A 22,909-nucleotide genomic window follows, 5' to 3' on the forward strand; every position below is an offset into this window, starting at 1 on the left:
ATGAGGTTCCTCTCTGCCCAGCTCTCCAGCCTGTCCAGGTCTCTCTGAATGGCAGCACTGCCCTCTGGTGTATCAGCCACTCCTCCTAGCTTGGTATCATCAGCAAACTTGSTGAGGAGGCACTCTGTCCCCTCATCCAGGTCATTGATGAAGAAGTTGAACAGGATGGGACCCAGTATTGAGCTCTGGGGGACGCCACTAGCCACAGGCCTCCAACTAGACTCCAYGCCACTGATGACGACCCTCTGAGTTCTGCCTTTCAGCCAGTTCTCAATCCACCTCACTGTCCACTCGTCTAACCCACACTTCCAGAGCTTCTCTAGGAGGATGTTATGGGAGACAGTGTCCTGTCACAAAAGCCTTGCTGAAGTCAAGGTACACARTGTCCACTGCTSTSCCCTCATCTACCCAGCCAGTCATTCCATCCTAGAAGGCTATCAGATTGGTTAAGCAAGATTTCCCCCTGGTGAATCCATGCTGACTACTCCTGATCACCTTCTTTTCCTCCATATGTCTGGAGATAACATCCAGAATGAGCTGTTCCATCCCCTTTCCAGGGATGGAAGTGAGGCTGACTGGCCTGTAGTTTCCTGGGTCCTCCTTCTTTCCCTTTTTGAAGACTGGAGTGACACTGGCTTTCTTCCAGTCCTCAGGCACCTCTCCAGTTCTCCAGGACCTTTCAAAGATGATGGCAGCGGCCTGGCAACCATATCCGCCAGCTCCCTCAGTACTCGTGGGTGCATCCCATCCGGGCCCATGGATTTGTGAATGTCAGGTTTGCCTGAAAAATCTCTAACCTGATTCTGCTCAACCAAAGGAAGGTCTTCCCTTCTCTGGACTTTCTCCCTCACGTCCAGGCTCCGAGATTCCTGAGGGCTGCCCTTAGCAGTGAAGACTGAAGCAAAGAAGGCATTCAGTAACTCTGCCTTCCGTGTATCCTTCGTCACCATGGCACCCACACCATTCAGTAGCTCAGATTTTCCCTAGTCGTCTTCTTGCTACCCAAGTATTTGAAGAAGCCCTTCTTGTTGTCCTTGACATCCCTTGCCAAATTTAATTCCAGCTGGGCCTTAGCCTTYCTTGTCACATCCCTGCATAATCTGACAACATTCTTATAATCTCCAAATTGGCATGTCCCCTCTTCAACGTTCTGTGTACTTTCTTCTCTCTGAGTTTTGCCAAGAGCTCCTTGTTCATCCATCCAGGTCTCCTGCCCCATTTGCTGGACTTCTTTCTCCTTGAGATGCACCGCTCTTGACCTTGGAGGAAGTGATGTTTGAATACTAGCCAGCTCTCCTGAACTACCCTTCCTTCTAGGACCTTAACCCATGGGATTTCTCCAAGTGGGTCCCTGAAGAAGCCAAAATCCTCTCTCCTGAAGTCCAGGGTTGAAATCCTACTTATTGCCTTGCTTCCTCCATGCAGGATCCTGAACTCCACTGTCTTGTGGTCACTGCAGCCACAGCTACCCCCAACCTTCACATCTCCGTAACCAGTCCTTCTTTGTTAGTTAGGATAAAGTCTAGCAGGATACCCCTCCTCATTGGCTCCTCCACCACCTGTGTCAAAAAGTTATTGTCAGTGCTCTGCAGGAGCCTCCTGGACTGTTTGTGCCTAGCTACGTTGTCCTTCCAGCAGATAGCAGGGTGCTTGAAGTCCCCCATGAGAACCAGGGCCTGCACTTGCAAGGCTACTTCTGGCTGTCTGTAGAAGGCCTCGTTGACTTCCTCTTCCTGATTAGGTGGCCTGTAGTAAACACTCACAACAGTGTCCCCCATGTTAGCCTGCCTTTTGATCTTTACCCATAAGCTCTTGACTGGCTCTTCTTCTACCCCTAGGCAGAGCTCAATACATTCCAGTTGCATAGCCGTCCATGATGACATTCCAGTCATGTGAGCTATCCCACCATGTCTCTGWAACTGCAATGAGATCATGGCCCTGCGACCACACACAGATCTCCAGTTCCTCCTGTTTATTCCCCATGCTGCATGCATTGATGTACAGGCATTTCAGGTAGTTGTGCATGCAGGTTTCATGACTAAAAACATGAAATGTATCTTAAACTATTAGTACCCAAAGCTGRTAGAAGTTTACTTCCAAGTAAGAGAGGAAGGACTGGAAGTCGTTCTGTTAACTGTGCTCCCTGTTTCTGTACACCTTCCCCACTGAGCTGTGGAATATCAGCAGAACTAGGATGCTCAGCCCTCCAGTAGCTTGTGCACCACAGAAATGTAGTGTAAAACCACAGCTGTTCTTACACAGAATAAATTAGATTTTTATGAGGAGGACATTAGAGGGACTTTGGGCAAATAGACTTTGGTGGACCTTTTCTAAAATGCTGTGCAAATTAAGGATTTCAAATGAAGYTGAGCAGAACAAGTTGTCAAAAGAAGAAATATAAAAGGAAACCTGAAATCTTAACTTGCACAACTAAAAACAACTACAGAACAAACAAGTAGTTTATAAGTGCTTGTAAGCTTAGGCAACTACAGCATATAAAAAAGGCTGATAGATTGAGTAGATCTACTTGTGTTCAAACAAAGGAAGGGCTCTACCTACAGCAGTATTCCTCTAATATGGAGCACAGACTCATCCAAAGGTTACCAACTGCAGGCCATTACAGCATAAAACCTAGCCAAGATTAGCTCTAATAGGCTAGCCATGTGGTGGTGGTTCTTAGTATATTAAGGCTAAATAATTTACATGTTTTTCTATCCATTAGGTTTAAGAAATTGCACTGTTTATAAATCTTAMATGAAAATATTACACTATTTTAGTTGATTAGGTATAATATGTATGTTTTCAGTAAATATTWAAAAAATAAGCAGTTTTTAAAATCCTTTTCCCTCCTACCTCCCAAAYACTAGTTCCTTTGCAGTTTTAGTTTTCAGTTCATGTCTAGGAGTCAATAATGAGATAATGCAGATTAAGCTTCTTTCCCCCCCACACGCCTTTTTCTTTTTCAGAAAGACCTAAAAGGGAATTTAGTGTATGATAAGTCTTAATTTTCCTCCTTTAGAAGTTTTATTCAAGGATGATAACTTCAGCAGAACTTCTAAGAGTGAGTAATAGTTGAGGTGTGTAACACCTAGTTCAGAAACACTGTGATATGGAATTACCATCTAGTTTTARATAAGTCCTGCGTAACGAGAAGCTTAGTATCTGTTTCTATTTACATAGACAGGGTCTATGTAAATACCTCTTTTGTCCTGCAAGGAATATGGCTTTTTTTAATTTGAACCCAGCTTGTTCCATGGTGTGGAAACTGCTTAGGGAGCCGCTTTCCTAGTTCTCTGGCTCTTGAACCAGATGAGGACAACGCTTCTGCAGGGGTTGTTCTGGACTTGTGCCTGCAGTGTAGACAGCAAGCTTGTGCTGCAGCTCCTGACACTTAAGATGTGCTACAGTGGGCTCAGCTGTAGATCGGKCTATTTGACTTTGTGCTGGAACATAGAAGGAGCACTCAACAAGGCTAGATACCTACTGGGAGGCAAACTAATGTGTCTAGCATTCACTTGGGTCAAGTGTCTGCCATGTTAAAGGCTCKTACTTGACTGTGTCCTAACCTGAATATGACATCATCAGAGGACTTGCCCTACCAAGATCTTGTGCTTGGCTTGAATTCACCAATGTTATAGTAGTCTTTGTGGTGGTTTCTTTCTTCTCTTTACTCTCTTATCTGTCTGGATCCTTGCATGACTCTCTTTTCTGTATCAGATGATGGTCTAGAGTTCGTACATTACTTAAGGTAATGTGTATATGAAGTTACACTAAACATGAAATCATTTTGCCTCTGTCCCTATATGACTTGCAGGACTGTATCTTTCTGTCCATAGCAGGATGTGGCTTTGTTCCATAGGGAGGGATGATAAAATAAAGCATTGGAAAAGTGTAATGAAAATTCTCTCTTGGATAGTGAGAGTTCTTATAGTTGTGCTAACGAATGATAAATAAATAGTTGCATGTAAGTTGATTGCTTTTAAGTGCTGACTTGACGCATCCCATCATGATCAAAAGACGATCTCCTACATGTCATGAACAAAAAATGTGACATGACTGACAGATTTTAAATCAATTCATCCTTGTTTGGACACTCAGAACCTTTCTGGCACATATGTCATAGGTAGTCATTTAACCCCAACCTTTGTAGGTACACACACTCCTCTTTCAAAAATACTTTTCATAGTGGTGAAGCTTACAGTACTTAGTTCAGATAAATGCCCACAGTTCCACATTCCAGGTCTTGAGCTGGATTAGGGAGCTTGCAGGAACAGCCTTCCATATAAACATTTCTTAGACTTTCTGCTTCTGATGTAATTGGAATTACTACCCAAAGATTCTTCTTAAAATGTGCCAATTCTGTTAACTCTAAAAATGAATGAGTACATGTTGACATTCTCTCTATTACTGGGTAGAGAACAAAGTAAAATCTTCCGAACCTTCAGCATAGATGCAGATGTGCGGGGAAAAGGAAATGTTAAAATGTAGGAAGACTATCAAATGCATTTAACTGGGAAATGCTCTGTGTAATCATTGACTGTTTTCCTACATAGTCTCAGTCACATTGTGGTACTTGTACTGAAGCTCAGGACATGAAAGTTCCCAGAAATTAAAAAGCCACGAGAGGAAGCATATAATAGTCAAGTCTAACAATTATGAACACTTGCAAAGAGTGCAAAGGATTATTTGTGGTCTCTGCTTCTGAGACAATAGCTTCACCTTATGAAATAGGAATGTGGAATTGGAGTCATCTTGTCTCACTCCATCCATCTCTAAATTTAACCTGTTTGTCTTGGCTGATTCTATAGCCAGTAACAACAGGTACCTCTAAATCATGATTCAACCCAGCTACCTAACACCTGTCTTAAGATGCAATAATGCCATTCCTCTCCACTGGCTAAAAAACAAACCTACGCAACTATTACACATTAGTGACTTAACTTTAGATAGTCATARTTAGGTGAGATGCGTTTCACTTCTGCTTTCAGGCAGCATAAGTTGTCTTACGCTAGTCTAAATGTAACACAGTGGAGAATCGGGCTCTTTGATCTGATTTTCAGAAGATTTCTGTTTCTACTGCTGTAGGTTTGGTCAGTGGGAACTGGAGGTGCCAAGCTTCTCTGAAAACTGGTCTCTAAATATCTAGTGATACCTAGAATTCATAAATCATGTGAATTTAAACAATAGGGAAAAACTAAATGGAAACGGGGAAATATTCCAAAATATATGTGACTCCTTATTATAGTCTCCCTGTTACAGACTTGAAGTGTGATGCCTGGTGGTTGCGCATATCTTTTTAGCTGTTTATTATGTTTACTAAGGATGTTTTTCTAGAGAAAACTAGAGAATGCAGAAGAAAAAAATATAAGAAATAATTTTGAATGAGATTTTCTGTCAGCAATTACTGCCATCTCCAAATCAATTTTATTTAGTCATCCTCACAAATTACATTTYTAAGGAGAGAAAAGAATGGAAGAATGATATAAGTTGGTCATATTACAAAATGAATAATTGATGTTTTCAGTTGTTAAATATTTATTTTATTAAATGGAGCATGCAAAATAGCAGTGAGCTTCTCTTCTGACCAGAAAATTATTTCTGTGGTTTTCATTCCTTGGAGCTTTACAGAGTTGACTTTTTTAGTCTGAGTGGAAGCTAAAAGATTCTAGTCAGTGTCTCTACTGAGCTTTGACTCAAAATTTTGKCAGGATCCCCAAATATTTCAACCACTGCTAAACAAAATATTACACCTATCCATATGGCTCATTTGGAGTATGACCCACAAGTGTAAGAGCAGTGGTCAACTGAGCTTGTAAAGACTGAATAGGCTGTTTTGAGGGAGACCATCTAAAGTATAGATACAGATCTATATTATGATGTCCAGTCTGATAATTCTTTAAGAAAGTGATTATGCCTGCTTTCCCTCATATGTGTTTGAGGAAGACCGTAAAACCTAAATCGTGCTAGTTAAGGGACTGTGTTAGCACCTGAGGGCCAAATCTTGTTCTGATGTCTGCATTTGTTGTTTTGGAGTTAGAAAATCTTGGGAGCTACCTATATGTTAATCTGAGAATGGAATTTCCCTCTGAGTTGCAGGAATCATTTATAGAAAGAGGTACAAATCAAAGTTAAGCCTTTGTTAAGGCTGTTGCAAAGGAGGGAGTTCTTGGAGAACATACGCAGAACAAATTGGTTTCTGAGCTCACAGTTACATGGAACGTACTCTGAAATCAAGYAGTTCAGGGCAATCTCCAGCACAATTCAGTATTCTTTACCAATTTAAATTTAACCTTGTTTTGCCCACATAGAAGTCCTCTGAGGTTTTAAAGACTGGGGCGTAAGAAACACACAGAAATTCAAAACCCTCTTTTCATAAAAATGTAGTCACTGATGAAAGATGTAATTAGTAATTGATATCATGTGAAAGCAGTGTAACTCAAGATCAGATGATGTTACTGTTAATCTTGCCTGAAGATTTGCATTCAAGCCCTCCTCATCTCAGTCTTGACACGTTTCTGGAGCAGAGCTGATGTTATAGGAGGTAGAGGGAGACATCTAACAGAACATTGACAAGTARTGAAACAAAAAGATCCATTTAAGTGTTTTGAGAGGCTTGACATTTAATTGAAACTTTTGTATGGACAGATGAAAAAATCAGACAAACTCAATATCCTAATAGAGTTGAGCAGGATAAGTGCACTTAGAAGCTATACACAAAATTAGAATTAAGTTAAGTTGCAGGTAAGGAAAGGAAAGTTTTCAGGAGCTCTTTCACAATAACTTTTCTTGTGAAAAGCACATTTAAGAAAAAAAAACAAACTATCCTTGTTAAGGCCTTGGAAATAGACTTTGGTGCCTTTTGCAGTCTGTGTAAAAATCTGAATGGTTTTTAAACTTGCTTTCACTTTTCGTAGTTTGAGGCTGTCTGGGTAAAAAAGTGAAGACTGCATTTTGAGATGTTGTTTTGTTGAACTTTATGAAACGTAAAGCTGCAATGCTGAGAAGTCATGAAATGATAATGTCATGATCATGTGCTACCTTATCTCTTCTTATTTAGGGATTTAATAACTAACTGTGTACAACTGTTGTGGGCTTAACCCACCAGCTCTACCTGATTGTCAATTCTGAAGTGATTCCCTTGGAGTTCAGTGGCCCATATGTGGGCTGGATTGCATCCAGTGATTGAGACTGTAGGTCAAATACTTCACAAGTATGGCTCCATAGTCTAGAAAGTTTCTCTTTCAGCTCAATTTGTTCTAGATTTAAGTAAATCTGAAATATTACAAAAAAAAACCTGTTGATTTTTCCAAGAACTTTTGTTATGCCTCATTTTCTTTTTCACACACACATATAACTCCATTAAGAGCAGCTCTGGAGGGATTTTTGATGGAGAATGCATATCTCTCATAGGCTCTAGAAAATACTTTTTTCCTAAAATACTCCCTTAGGGAAGGAATAGTATGTGCTTGACAGTTTTAGGCCCTTATGGGCCTCAAGTGGTCTGAAGACTCCCATGATCGTTCTGCAGCTCTCCCTCTGTCAGGTACAATGTGCCCAGCAGTTTCTCAGGCTACTCTCTGTCTGTGTCCAGCTGAAAAATGACTTCTGTGCCTACCTCTACTCTCCTCACCTATTTTCAACATTGAAATACAAACAAATCTAGAAAACTCTGTAAACTTTGAATGTTCTGATTTGTTGAGTGGTGACTCCTTTTCCCTTCTCTCTGCCTTTTTTCTTTGTGGCTTTTCCTTGTTTTCCTCTTCTATATGTATCTGATATTTTCATTATCTGACTTGTTTTCGTCCCAGCAAATATGCCTCTACTTTAGGGGAGGCCAGGACACTCTCTCATTCCCTGCTGACTTCATTCAGGAAAGGCTTCCAGGCTTGGGATTTCAGCCAGCTTCCTCTCCCTCATTCCTGCTGCCTGAGTTTGGGTGGGCTCCTACATGTGGGGTGTTCAGCTGGCACTGATTTCTCCCTCCCTGTTTTTCAGGACTCATAGTCTTGCTTTTCTGCTGCAAGTAAACCAAGAATGTAAGGGATGAAAGGTGCTCCCAGGAGAGTCCAAGAGATGGTTAGAATGAGACATGGATGTGGTGTGAAAAATGCAAGCAGCCTCACTTTTCTATGTTATTCTGGCCCAAGTTCTATTTGCTGTTACATCAACAGAAGTCTCAAAAGACTCCTTGTAACTGATTTAACATGGCACTTGYGTGGAATAGTGTCTTAAAGTGCCAAGGGTTCTATCCTAATTTTAGCTAAGGTTTTCATACCTTTCTCATAAACAGCATTTGTGGATAGATGTCACACATTTACCAGTTATTTTTTTTWAAAAAAAAACTTAAACAGAGACATGGCAACTACAACACCTATGCAGTCWTATCTTTTTATTAACTAATCAGTCTGTGTTTGTTGATGTCTTTTGTTTTTGCATTCTAGATCAAGATAGAGAAGGAGCTTAGCAGTCTCTACAGGAGAATGTTTGAACCACTCCATGTGCCTCCGGAGCTGTTCCAAAGATTAACTGGACAATTCTGCAATATTCAGACTTTAAAGACAGGTCAAGCCTATGCTGCAGAGGATAAAACATCAGTTGATGATAGACTAAGCATCCTGCTGAAGGGGAAGTAGGTTCTATAAAGCTTGGGAACAGCTTATGTATTGAGTGACAGCTGAATACATAAGAAAGTTGGATTTTTTTGTTAGATTTTTAAGTATTACAGATTGTAATATGTTATGGGCTAGCCATATGGGATGAAATGTTATGTTAAAAGGTCTGCAGCCTTTTATGACACTGTTTTGAAGTGAAAGTGATGGATCTTGCTTGGAGCACATTATACCTCCACTTGTATGTGCAGCCATGTTGATAATAATCGGGATTATATCCGTGTAGTACCAAAGGTAGTGTCTTCCAGAACAAGCAAGAAACTTCTCTGAAGTCTTACCTAGGTCATCTTCTTAGTGCATATTTGGATTTTAAGGTTAAAAAAAACTACATGAGGAGAACAAAAATATGCTCTAGTAGAGGTTAAAAAAAGAGGCCTCTTTAAATAGACTCATTGCAAATAATAGATGCAAACCGAAAAAGGCAGATGCATTGTCCAGGGCCTGGCAAAATACAGATGCAAAAGGGCCTGAAGCATAAATCCCTGGGGCTAGACTGTAATCATGAAGGTCTTCCTAAGTTCTGGCCAATATTTTAATCAATTTCTGTGGAAGACAACAGTGCCATCAGATTTCATCCTTTTTCCTTGACTCTGAAATCATTAGCTACTCATTTCTGTTAAGCTGATRTTTTAAAGGAAGCCTGATTTTTTTTAAGTCTTTTTTTTCCTGGCCGTATGGCATTACCCTTCAGACCTTTTTCATTTTGAAAACAGTATTTTGAGAATGCGCACAACATCAGGCAATTAAAATTGTCTGGTAGTCTGTTCTGATTGGAACCAGTGAGGTTTAGACAGAAAATAGGTTAGTTCTTTGGCTGAAATTCCGGAAGAGGTACATATTTGAGCTTGTTACCTTCTGCATTGCCATTGTCAATAGCCATATTCAAATTTAAATTATTCAACCTCTACAATTTTAAAATGTTGATTCTACTTTTTTTTTTTTTTTCCCAGAATGAAGGTCTCTTATAGAGGGCATTTTCTGCATAATATTTACCCCTGTGCCTTTATAGATTCTCCTGAATTTCGATCAACTCAGATGAATCGGGGTGAGAAATTCCAGGTACACTTTGGTTTAAATGTCACTGAATATGAACTAATGAGCTATTAAAGAAACAGCTTAGTACCCATAGTGTGAGTTTGACCAACAATGAACTATTTGGCTTGCATAATTTTGCTAGCTTTTTAGTACTGATGTTTAATGATGGCCCATATCAAGAATAGCAATACTATGATGGTGTTCACCAACCAGCTGTTCTGTTCTCGCTTTCTTTTTACTGTTCTCACATTTATTTTGTGTTAAAATATTATTCAGGACAAATAATTTAAAAAGTAGCTGTTACTGGAAAAAGAGATGATGTATGTCGTTCCTTCAGTAGTTTAAAAACAAAAAAAGGGAAGTCTGCACATAGTTATAGTAATCTTTGGTGTTACTAAAATGAAAGATTTTAAAATCTCAGGCAAGAAATTTATGYTTATTTAAATGAATTAATGCTTCTGTCATTTTGAAAGTTGTTAAAGCAACATTAACTGAAAGACATCCATGCTATTTTGAATAAAAGCATTCCTATGGGGAACAATATTGAGTAGTGGTGTAATTACACCAGTACGTTAATGGATATATTATACAATAGCTTGCAGTAAAAAGTGCTATTAGAGTAGGTTTTCTCCACGTAATACTGAAATCAGTATTTTGCTGCTCCCTACTTGATATTAATTGCATATGAGTAGTAATTACTAGCCTGTGGCTTGACTGGGTATATCCACACTAGTATCATAACAGAAAAGGGAGGGAGGAAGAGTAATATAGAATCTAAAATCAGTGATCGATGTAATATGTTCCAGTCAAGTACTAGGCTTAATGCCAAAGTGAGATAGTTGCCAAGACATATTCATTTCACATCAGTGAAATGCTGTAGGATTGTAGACCTCTTCATACTGCTTCTTTTGTAAATGGCTAGATAGGAATCAATCCCAGTGAAAGGAAAAGCTTAGGCCTCAAGCTGTGCCTACTTAAATGTTATTGTAATCTACTACCATATGCATCCTTCACTTCTGAGTTTTGCTTACTTTTTGTAATTTCAGCACACTGCGATATAAATATTCGCAGCATTGCCATTGAAGTAGGACATATTTTTAATCTCAAGGACTCCATCTACTGGCAATACTGATAAATTCTTCCTAAGCTTGTACGTTCATATTACAGACAGTGAAGTTAAAATCTTTGTTTGTGTGACAGTTTCCATTAGTTCTTAGTTTTTTCATTTTTTATGAGGTAAAATTATCTTGTAATAATAGAGGGCAGCTTATTTCTTCACAGATGGTTTACTTTCTTTTGTAAAATATACTACTACACTAGCAGTGAACTATAATGGTTTCTGTATGCCACTGCCCTCTACTGGCATAGCATGACAGATCTGGCTATGTATTTATAAACATTAAAACCTTCGAAGAGAAGGCTTCTCTGTAACTGTCAGTAGCAGAATTGTCCGTAATGAATCAAGTATTTCCTTAGCTCAAGTGTTAGAAGCTTGTACTTATGAGATCACAAAGTCTGGCAACAAAGTGATCAGAGAAAGATAAAACAATTTTTTTCAAAATCTCTATAAACTCTTTTGCAGTAACCTTTGGATTATACCAGTTGTTACTGTTTGGTTACACTGACATGGACTAAAACCTAGTAACATGTAGGCCTATTGCAATGTGAATAGTGTCATCAGTGTAGGACTGACATTATATGTAAATATCTTCTATCAAATACAGTTGTGGACATTTGAAGAGACTTCCCATAATTACCTCCCTACAAATTTTCCAAAAAAAATAAACTGGCCATACATATCAAAGTCTTTAAAAATACAGTGATAACAAACACGTGAGTAATTTTAAATTTGCAAGTATCATTTTCTAAGGGATACCCAAAATTAATTTATAGTTTTAAGAGTTATTTTAAATTGTGAGAGAAATGCTGATTCGGAGTATGTGTTTTGTCAGGTCACCATTATTGCAGATGATAACTGCAAGTTCCTGTGCTGGTCCAGGGAAAGACTGACTTATTTTCTGGAATCTGAGCCATTTCTTTATGAGATCTTTAGGTATCTTATTGGCAAAGATATTACAAATAAACTCTACTCATTGAATGATCCAACCTTAAATGACAAGGTAAGCAGTTGAAATTTTGTCTGGGAATTTTCTTGCCTCACACAAGTGTATTGTTACCTTACCTTTATATTGTCTCAAAGCATCTTGTTTTTAATCTGCTGCTACCAGTTGCTGAATTCATACTCATTTCTTTTTAGTGACAAAGTATGAGTCAGTGAAACATTTTGTCAGCAGCAGTATTGGTTAATGTTAGCATGGTAATGTGCAAGAAAGAGGAGTAACTGAGAATTGGGCCTAAGTGGCTAGTGCGGATATTTCTAGCCAAGAAGTAGGCATGATGACTAACTGCTAAAATGATGKTTTTTTTCTGGGTATCCTTCCTTATTGACAAATGGATGCCTTTCTACAAGTGAGCATATTTTTTTGGAAAGAAATCACTTACTGAGATCAAACAACTAGGTGACAGTGATTGCCAAGGAGAATAATTCCAACAAGTGTTTGAGGATTGCAAATATCAAGGAAAAGGGAATGTTAGGCTACAGTGTAGTCAGTGGAGAGAGGAGTGAAATCTATATAAACTACCTTTAATAAGTGGTCCAAATATAACTTCTTTGCATATAGAGGGATTGTATTTCAGATGTCATGGGGAATGGTCTGGATATAGTCATGGATATATTAATTATCTTGTTTTACTTTCATTTTGTCTCATTTCTTAGTTAAATTGTATCTCATGATTTGGAAGGTAATTCAGTTTATGCTACTACATTCTTCTATTATTTATGTAGTGGCTGTAGGCTTTTTGTATGATTTATTTGAAGAACTGTCACCAACTTCTATGAAAAGATGGAATATTTATAATAGAATCATAGAATCAGTAAGGTTGGAAGGGACCTCTGAAGATCATCTAGGCCAACCTCCCTGCTCAGCAAGGTCACCTAGAGCATGTTAGACAGGGCTGCATCCAGGYGGGCCTTGAAGATCTGCAGAGAAGGAGACTCCACAACCTCTCTGGGCAACCCGTTCCAGTGCTCCGTCACTCTCACAGGGAAGAAATTCCCSCTCACGGTCAGGCGGAACTKCCTGTGCTTCAATTTCTGCCCATTGCCTCTTGTCCTGTCACATGGGGCAACTGAAAAGAGTTTGTCCCCGTCCCCTTGACACCCTCCCTTTGGGTACTTGTACACACTGATGAGATTCCCCCCTCAGTCTTCTCTTCTCCAGGCTGAACAGGCCCAGCTCTCGCAGCCGTTCCTCAGATGGTAGATGCTGCAGCCCTCTGATCATCTTCGTAGCTCTATGCTGGACTCTCTTCAGTAGCTCCATCTCTCTCTTGGTTTGGGGAGCCCAGAACTGGACACAGTACTCCAGAGGAGGCCTCACCAGGGCTGAGGAGAGGGGCAGGATCACCTCCCTCCACCTGCTGGCAACACTCTTCCCACTGCACTCCAGGATACCATTGACCTTCTTGGCCACAAGGGCACATTGCTGGCTCATGGTCAACTTGTCACCCACCAGCACTCCCAGGTCCTTCTCTGCAGAGCTGTTTTCCAGTAGGTCAACCCCCAGCTTGTGCTGGTGCCTAGGGTTATTTCTCCCTAGGTGCGGGGCTCTGCACTTGGCCTTGTTGAACCTCATGAGGTTTCACTGTGTCACAGAGTCACAAAGGTTGGAAGAGACTTCTGGAGATCATCTAGTCCAACCTCCCAAATATTTTCTGGTGCTGGTTCTACTAGGGCTTGAACCCAGGACCTTCAGCATGTAAAGCAGATGTGATAACCACTACACTATCTCTAGTCCCTATCTCTCCCCCCAGTTCTCCAGCCTGTCCAGGTCTCTCTGAAGACCCCTTTATGTTTTTTCCCCCTTTATCTTTTTCTCCTCCTTACACTTTTTCTAGCCTAGGTCATTTTTATTAGTACTATTTTTGATACGTTTCATTGCTTAGATCTCTCCCTCTTTGGAAGATACTTTGGAAACCAATTTCAAAACTGATGTGTGAATTTCTCTGTGCAGATTTAGTCATACCCTTCTGATGACACCATTCAGATCGACTGGATTTTGAAGCATATTGTAGCACTTACTCTCCAAAATCCAAATTTCTTTTAAATGCCATTTGTGCAACTGTATCTACAAATCACTAGTCATTTTTAGCAGGCTTGTTGTTAAGGCTTTTTGTAGTACAAGTTTCTTCCCTCTATCTTTTCCTTCTTTTGATTTGTTTCTCTTGTCTCTTTTTTTTCTTTTGTTCTGTTTCACTACAACCCCATCYTATTCTCCCTGTCTTTCCTATCCATTTTGCTTTCTTCTCCTGTCCTCTGGCCTAACATCTGCACACCTCTATAAATATAATAATGCAAGTGTTTGAGATCAGCACATTCCCCTTGGGCTTCCTTGAGAGAGCAGAGAGCTTCTGCCTCTTCCCCTCTAATTCTTCTGTTGTGCTTGGACCACGRTTATGGCTGTTTTCAAATGGCTGTGCCTGTTGTTTGAAATGCTTGTTTTAATTAGTACCCTGTTGTATGTATAGAGCATGGAAAATCAAATGGATGCCTAACCTATTGGTCTAGGTGAAATCAAGACTGAAAGTGACTTTCCACTTTTACGCTTACTCTATCTGTACTTTCCTTTGTGTGGTATAAATATATCTAAATAATATGCAGATATATATCAGTATGAACAGAAAAGATCTGTTTAGCTAGTAACAGTTTTGACATTTCTATGTGCTACTTTCAGTTTCAGTGTATGTTTCATTCCAAAGTCCTTTACAAGTACTGAAATTCATATAAAGCAATGTAAAATTGGCTTCACAATTTTATGTAAATTTCTTTGTAAAATTACATTTTCATTTTAACTTCAGTTTTTGCCAAGTCTTTATTTTTAATAAACAGTCACATGAATTTAAGATTATTGTAACTTTTATTGCAATAACTTCTGAAAATGTATGTTATTATAAAAATTAAGGGTGAATTTATTTGATACCTTTTTAAAAATAACATTTCTTTTTTTATAGGCCTCAAAAAAGATTGATCGACAGCCTAGTCTTTGCTCGCAACTCTCCGTGATGCAGATGAGAAACAGCATGGCCAGTACCAGTGACAGTGAGGATGGCTTACAGATGTTTCTCCGTGGGACTTCCTCTGCGTCCTCTCTTCGTGAGTTCTCAAAATATTTGATGCCAATTTTGAATACAGATTGGCTGATCATTAAAAATGATTGTAGAACTCCTATTGTCTTCAATAGAAGCAAAATTTAGCTTTTTTGGGGGGGTAATGCTGTAAATTGAGTAAGTGGAAGGACCTAAATGCCAGAGATTCTTAAGATGTCTAAGATTTTGTATGGCAACTTAAGCAACCTCATGTAGACACTGGGAAAAAAAACAAAGCATTTTAATAGTTTTCGACATAATATGAATGTGTCAATATAATATGAATTTCTTACAGTAATGGAGCAAAACAATATGAATGTATAGTGCCTGTCACAGTAGTGCCTACTCTGGTCTGTGACTGGTGCTTATAGAAACTAAAACGTTTCCCCTCAGCAGCTTGATGCTCTGCATTTCCTCCTGAGATAGTTTGTATTGGCAGGGTCTGGAGAAATGTGGTGTGGAACTAATATCTCAATGTCACCTGCAAAATCTCCAAATATCATACTGGGCTTTCCTTCTCTGCACTTTGTGTGGCAGGAGTAGTATAGAACAGATGAAATAGAGGAAGCTATGGTCTGAGCTTTTGCTTCTACTCTTGCAATTTATATCTTTATAGAAACTTTTTAAACAATTCTTTGTAATTTTTTTGTTATTTTTAATTACCTTGAATCTAAGCAAACTAAAGTAGTAGTCTGAAATCTGAAAGCAGCTATTGAACAAAATACCCCAAAGATGCTCAGTTGTCTTATTTGGCATAAGCTGTCTGTTTAACACAATTTAAAAGGATCACATAGGATTATCTATTTTGGTTTGAGGAATCTCAAATTCTTTGCTAATTAAGATTTAAATCTATGAGAAAAAAAGTCATTTATTGGGTTAAACTCTCTRCTAAGGTGAAGAAAGTGTTTCAGAGTATTTACACTTGCCCATTTAATTGTCTGTTCTCCATTGTCTTCCTCACAGTTCTTACCCAAGACCTCCTTCAGGCTTGGAGGGCCAATTCCTTTCCACTCCTTGCCATTGATATAGTCTACATTCCCAAATAGATGGAAGCAAAAGCTCTGCTAGTGTTTCAACCTGCTAGAATGTTGAGAGTGACAGCTAGGATATAGTTGTTAAACACTGGTGAAAATCCTAGCTTTGTTTTCTTTATTTCTTCTCTGTTCCCYGAAAGGACATTTAGAATCACAGAATAACTGAGATGTGAAGGGACCTCTGAAGACTGTCTAGTCCAAAATCCTGTTCAAAGCAGGGCCAACTAAAGCAGGTTGTTCAGGACCATGTGCACTAAAGCTTTGAATATTTCCAAGGTTGAAGATTCCACAGCCTCTCTGAGCAACCTGTTCCAGTGCCTGACCACCCTTTTAAAAAATTTTTCCTTACATGTGTTCCAAATTTCTTTTATCATAACTCATGACCATTGTCCCTTGTTCTTCAGTGCATGCCTCTGAGAAGAGTTTGGCTCTGTCTTCTTTATACCSTCCAGTTAGGTAGCTGAAGATAGCAGTARAATCACCTGTGAACCTTTTCTTCGTAAGGCTGAACAAAACCAGTTCTCACAGCCTCTCTGTGCATGTCATGTGCTTCAGCCCCTGACCATCATGGTTGCCCTCCACTGCACTCACAATATGTCCATGTCTTTCTTGTACTAGAGAGCCCGAAACCGGACATGGTRCTCCAGATCCTGTCTCACAAGTGCTGAATTAATCCCTTTCATGGACCTGCTGGCTATCTGCTTGCTAATATGGCCCAATATTTGGATAACTTTCTTCTGCRCAGGGGCACACTGCTGACTGATGCACAATTTGTTGTCCACCAGGACCCCAGGTCCATTTCTGCAAAACTGCTTTCCAGCTCGTCAGCGCCCAGCCTGTATTGCTGCATCAGGTTGCTGCGTCCCTGGTGTAGGACTTTGCCAATATTGAACTTAATATGGTTCCTRTCAGCAATTTTCTCCTGCCTATGAAGGCCCTTTTGAACACCAGCCCTACTCTCTGGCATATCAACATTCCCCTTGCTTCTTCACTGTGTTCTCTGAACTTGCTAAGAATATGCTCCATCCTGTCATCCAGGTCATTAGTAAACACACTGAACATTATAGGCCTTGGTGTTGACCCATGAGGGACACTGGTAGTAACTGGCTGCCACCTGGATTTTGTACTGCTGTTCACCAGCCTTTGGAATCAGCAATCCAGCCAGTTTTCCACCCACTGTGTAGTCTGCATATCCAGTCCATTTCTAGCCAGTTTGGCTAGAAGGATACTGTGGGAGTCTATTTAAGCCTTGCCACAATCCAGGTAAGCAACATCTGCTGCACTRTCTTTGTCCACAGAGTCTGTCATCTCACCACAGAAGACAGTCAAGTTGATCAGGCACAATTTGCCCTTGGTAAATCCGTGCTGGCTCTTTCCAGTAACCTTCCAGTCCGTCATGTGCGACCCATCCTTCCAGGGGGAGATATGATAGATAGTATGATAGACTTCATAATCATACTGGAGACTAGAGTTAGACAGACAGGCTGTARTTCCCTGAATTCTCCTTGTTGCCCGTAGTGAAAATGGACATGATGTTTGCCTCTTTCCTCTCCCCTGGTTGCCATGAACGTTCAAAGTGATAGGGAGCGACTTTACAATTAGCTCAGCCAAGCCTCATCACCTTTGCTGATGCAGCTCTTGTRGTCCCGCAGACTTGTATATACCCGTTTGCTTCAATGATCTGTAAGTCGGTCCTCACAGAATGGTTGAGGTTGAAAGGGACCATTAGAGATCTAGTCCAATCCCCCTGCTCAGGCAGGTTCACCTAGAACAGGTTGTCCAGGACCCTGTCTGGATGACTTTTAARTATCTCCAAGGATGGAGATTCCACAGCCTCTCTGGGCAACCTGTTTCAATGCTCAGTCACCCTCCCAGTAAGGAAATTTTTCCTTATGTTCAGATGGAACTTCCTGTGTTTCAGTTTGTGCCTCTTGCCTCTTGTCCTGTCACTGTGCACTTCCTTTACTGTTAAGTCATGTTTCACTTTCCCAGTCATTGTCACTGGACTCAGAGACCTGGGAGGCGTCAGGATAAGCCTTACCAGGGGAAACCGAGGCATGGAAAGGTGTTGAGGTAAGGAAAATCTTAGCATTTTCCATGTCCTTTGTAACTAGGACTCATGTCCYGAGGCTGCGACATGGCCTCACAGTTTCCTTGGTCTTTCTTTTGTTGCCAGTGTATTTGTAGAAGCCCTTCTTGTTGCCCTCAACAAGCTCCAAGCCCAGCTGAGCTTTGACTTTCCTAATTCTATCACTGCATGCTTGGACAATGTTTCTGTATTCTTCCCAGGTAGCTTATCCCTGCTTCCACTTTTTGTGTACTTCCTTTTTGTGTCTGAACTCTGCCAGGAGTTTCCTGTTCATCCATGCCAGCCTTCTGCTACACTTGCTCAACTCTGCACACTGTAATGGACTGCTCTTGGGTTTGGAAGATGTCCCTGAAAAATAAACAAGCTGTCCTTGGGCCCCTTTGCCCCTATGGACCGTGTCCCATGGGATGCTGCCAAGCAGATCCCTAAGCAAGCCACTATCTGGAAGTCCAGGGTTATAATTTTGCTATTTTTCTGGCCCTCTTCTCTGTCTCTTAAGCTCCACCAGTTCCTGGTCATTGCAGCTAAGGTTACCATCAGCCTTCCCTTCCTTGACCAGTTCTTCCTTGTTCATCAGTGACAGGTCCAGCAGAACGCCTCCCCTAATTGGTTCATCAGTCACCTATGTGAAGAAATCGTCCTCAACACTCTTCAGAAATCTCCTGGACTGCTTACACCAAGCTCTTTCTACCAGATACCGGAATGGTTAAAGTTCCCCACAAGTACCAAGGCCTGGGATCGCAAGGTTTCATCCAGTTGTCTAAAGAAGGGTTCAATCTACTTCCTYTTCTTTATCAGGCAGTCTGTAGCAGATACCTACCATGAAGTCTGCCATGTTGGTCTGACCTCAAATATTTACCCGTAAGGTGTTGACTGACTTTTCAYCTGTTCAAAGGCAAAGCTCCAAACCTTTATGCCACTGCTTTGCACAGTGTGCACTTGGACAGATCTACTCACTTGGAAGCCTGAAAGAAATTGTAAAAGTGTATTTGTGCAGTTAGCTAGAATTGAAATTCTCTTTCAGGCTTAGCAGCAGAACACTTGCATCACTATTTCAGCTTTGGGAGAAAGTAACCTAAATGTATGCAATTTTCAGCTGTAATTACATTAATCTCTAAGATGCATCCATTCTTAGCACATACTACTCTTCTGTACTTTTTTATATACTATATTTTCTGGTGTATGGTGTGTACTTTCCCCCCAAAGGGAGTTTAAATATCTCTTATGTTGTGAAATTACCCACTGCAGCAGCTGTTGGTGTTGATACTGCCACCACACCATTGGCAACAGTGGATGTGGTGGCAACCTCCAGAGCCCAATTTTTCACTTATTTTGGGGGAGGCAGYGGGTGGGGAGGGGCAAGTACCTCTCTAGCAGTGTATAATACACCTCAGGAAATACGGTCATTTATTTTTCTTTGCCTTTTGATTAATACAGAATTTCTGACTTCCATACTTCTGACCTGATAAAAGATTTTTATCTCACCAAACTATAATGCTTCAATCTTTCTTTTTCCTGAAATAGCTGGTTAGTTTGTTACTCCTATGTAATGTCATTGCCTATGATGGGTTTCCTATCAAGGTGGGCTCTGCCTGAAGATTGGTATTGATATTGTACTGTAACCGTATCTGCACTTTTCTTCAGAGTCCAGAGAAAACTGAGGGAAAAAACTGCCATTTAACCTACTTCTGTTGTGTTTTTAAAAACAACTTCTCCTGGATACTGCCAATGCAGCAGTCGGTCTGCTTCTATTTTTCAGGATTTAGTATGAGTTACATGATGAAGCACACTGTCCTCATGCTATATTGCCCTGAATTCTCCTCCTGCAGCCATGAATTAATTTGTTAAAAGAAAAAAAAAAAAAAAGAGAGAGAGGGAGAGAGAGTTTAGGACGATGGGGATTTTAGGAGGATGGGGAGCCTATGGAAATGATATATGTCATTTTCTTTTCAGAAAAAATAAATGTATCTGTACAGGAATGCTATCTTGTCATTGCTAGGTGACAGACTCTCATCTGGACAAAAGCTTCCCATTACAAAGATTACATTTGACTACTATAGTACAAACAAATCTGATTCTCCTAATTCTCATATTCTTGCAAAATGGTAACTTTATTCTTCTGTATAATCCAAACTTTTTTTTAATTATGCTTTTATCATATACTCCAAAATATCAGCTTTGATTCGTTTTCTAAAGAAATTGACATAGAAGCTTTTTCAAACTATTTAGCAACAAGAGGGAGAAAAATACCCATTAGTAGGCCCCAAACTGCAATTATTAACAAAACTGTGTTTTGAATTTAATTAACTAAAAAATCCAACTAACTGTCTGCTTTTATATTAAGGAAATAACCAACAAGAGTTCTATAATGCTTACGGAGTGAGTCGTTTGCAGCATGATGTTTTCTGTTGATAACATCACGTTAACTCAGCAAGCATCCTCAAAAAGGTATTAAAGTGGGATTTGTTTATCACATGGTACTTGTGCTTGACGTACATGATCCATCTCTATGTAACTTATTAGTAAATGAAATTAATGTATCTCTTTTTCCAAAAGATRAGTTAAGTAGAAAAAGTTGAACTCAGTCAGAAGGGTAGCTTCAGCTTTCAGTCCTTTTAGAAATGTTTTAATATTAGTTTCTACATAATAATTCTGTTACTTGATAATCATTCATATGCTTACTAGTGTTAACAGACACTTGAACGTAGGTCCTGGAGAGAGTGCAGTAGAGCAGCATATGGAAGGCCTGCGTTCAAGAGCTGATTCAGTCCCTTGAACATCTGGCTAACGCGAGATAGAGGTACAAACAGACAAGGTTTCTGCATTTGGGGAAAGCAAGGACATGTCTTTTAACCAAACAACTTGATAGTAGTAGACCTAACATTGGATCCAGTTCAACAGACTTAATGGCTTCTTACTTCTGATTTTTGGAGAGAAATAAGCTCTCTGAAACAAAAGAAAACTGTGCTGAAAACAGTGCTAAACTATATGAATATAGAAATCTAAAAAAAAAAAAAAAATGCTCTAGTCCAACATTTTCAGGTTTCTTTTACCTTTGAGTGTAATTTGTTGGTGTCGCCTGACAAAGTCACTTTTACATCCAAGTGTGTCCACAAATTTTGGATTTAGACAACTAAATGATCTAAACATACTTATTTTGGCCATAAAAACATGTATGTGAAGAGAAATGCTTAACAATTCCAGTATTTAAAAAAGTGTGTGAGTAACCCTTTATCATGGCAATTAATCAAAGTAGTTTTTAAATGTTAGAAAAAATATTAATATATTTATAACAGAGTTMTAAAAAGCTAACACCTAACAGTATTTGCCTGAATATGATTTAAGAAATGCAGTAATATAATTCTTGCTGGTCTTGCTTGTAGCTAATACTTTGTTGTGTGTGTGTGTGYGCGCAAAGGAGTCCTTCTCCACATTTTCTGAGCAGAGTAGTTTATTGCATATAAGATAAACTTTTTWAAAAAGTAATCTTGTAAGAATAGACCTACAATAACAGTATGTTATGGCTATCAGTATTTTTTCAATAAAATTTGACTTTTTAGCTTCTATACAGATGATCTGTCAGACAGGACCACTCCTTCTTCTACAAAGATAGAAGACCTACTGAGGTCTGCCCAGTRAACCTAAGAATTTTGTCACAGCTAAGGCAAATATCTAAATATACATACCATTTGTACTTAAGGTGGCCAGTCATGTTGTTGTTTGTTGAGAAGAATTTGTGGATGAGTTTAACAATGAGAAAATAATTATGAAGGACAGTGTTGAGCATCTCATGCAATCCGAACTTGCATTGAAATTGAGGAGAATTCTGTGTCTATGCTGTCTGTAAAGTTTGAACCTGGAAAGTATTAATGATTCATACCATTTTGGCTGTCTCACGTCTAGAATTTCTTGGTACCAATGGCCAAATAGTTACAAAACACTCAGTTATAAAATTATTTTATGAGGGAACTGGAAAAGGCTCATCGGATTCTGTCACAATTAAATCTGATCACACTCTGATTCTGGCAGTGTGTTACAAATAGGTATATATAAAGGAAGCATTTATTGTTAAATTAATGATTTATAATTTAATAATTTATTTGGAATTGTGGCAGGCCCAGGTCGGACYTCTCCCTACCCGAGAACTTCAGCAAAAATGAAGCCAATAGAAGAAAGTGTGGAAGATGATGTCTTTGAAGAACCATCTGCTGATCACCTTGAAGTCCGGCGTCTGCCTTAAACAGACATGTCCTTGGATATACAAGAGCTTGTACAAAACTTGAATGCAAGAAGAAGAAGCTTAATTTGGAAAGAATCTGAAAGCTAAAATCATCTTTTTGTGTTTGAATTTACCACAGCATATGTCGGTGACATTTAGACWGAATGTCACATTTTATTTTACTTCTAAATAAAAAAAAAATCTGAGTTCTGTTTTTGTTTATTGGCCATGAGTATTTGTTTTACATTTCCTTTGATACTTGCCATGACAGTTTTAGTATTAAATGGCTGACTAGCCTGACATTTCTAGAGACTTACTAAGGGCAGAACAACCCCTGTTCCATTTCCGTATATTTTTAGGAGCCTATATCTTAGTGCTTTTCAGTGGGAGATTTTGAAACTTTTATCCAAAACTGTATTGCTATTACCTAATATCATTGTTGTTAGAGTCTCAAATGAAATAATGCACATAACCTTCTGTGTATATCAGTAGGTATTTGCCTCTAATTCTGGTATTTCCTAACCTGACTGCTTGACTCCACAATCATAATAATTACTTTAACTTTTTTTTTTTGCCAAATATCTTAGTTTAATGTTGCCTTTCCAACCATATTTTTTTCTTTCTTAGGTAAATATATTACACTGAAGTTCTCAGTTAG

The 22,909-nt window shown here is 39.4% G+C and overlaps 1 protein-coding gene across 3 annotated transcripts in view; it reads left to right on the top strand.

Annotated features, from left to right (window-relative positions):
- Positions 1-22,464, top strand: part of POPDC3 (popeye domain cAMP effector 3) — a 52,314-nt gene extending 29,850 nt beyond the window's left edge. For all 3 annotated transcript variants that reach the window (XM_085306927.1, XM_085306926.1, XM_085306924.1), the window contains 5 exons: positions 8,442-8,629; positions 9,620-9,728; positions 11,657-11,824; positions 14,775-14,916; positions 22,148-22,464. In XM_085306927.1, the coding sequence (XP_085163053.1) occupies positions 8,442-8,629; positions 9,620-9,728; positions 11,657-11,824; positions 14,775-14,916; positions 22,148-22,272 (732 nt within the window). In that variant the 3' untranslated portion in view covers positions 22,273-22,464. The remainder of the gene's footprint in view (positions 1-8,441; positions 8,630-9,619; positions 9,729-11,656; positions 11,825-14,774; positions 14,917-22,147) is intronic.
- Positions 22,465-22,909: the final 445 nt, after the last annotated feature.

Source organism: Rhea americana, unplaced genomic scaffold, assembly GCF_003343005.1.
Source record: "Rhea americana isolate MKP2758 unplaced genomic scaffold, rheAme1 scaffold_25, whole genome shotgun sequence".
In the NCBI taxonomy this organism is placed as follows: domain Eukaryota; kingdom Metazoa; phylum Chordata; class Aves; order Rheiformes; family Rheidae; genus Rhea; species Rhea americana.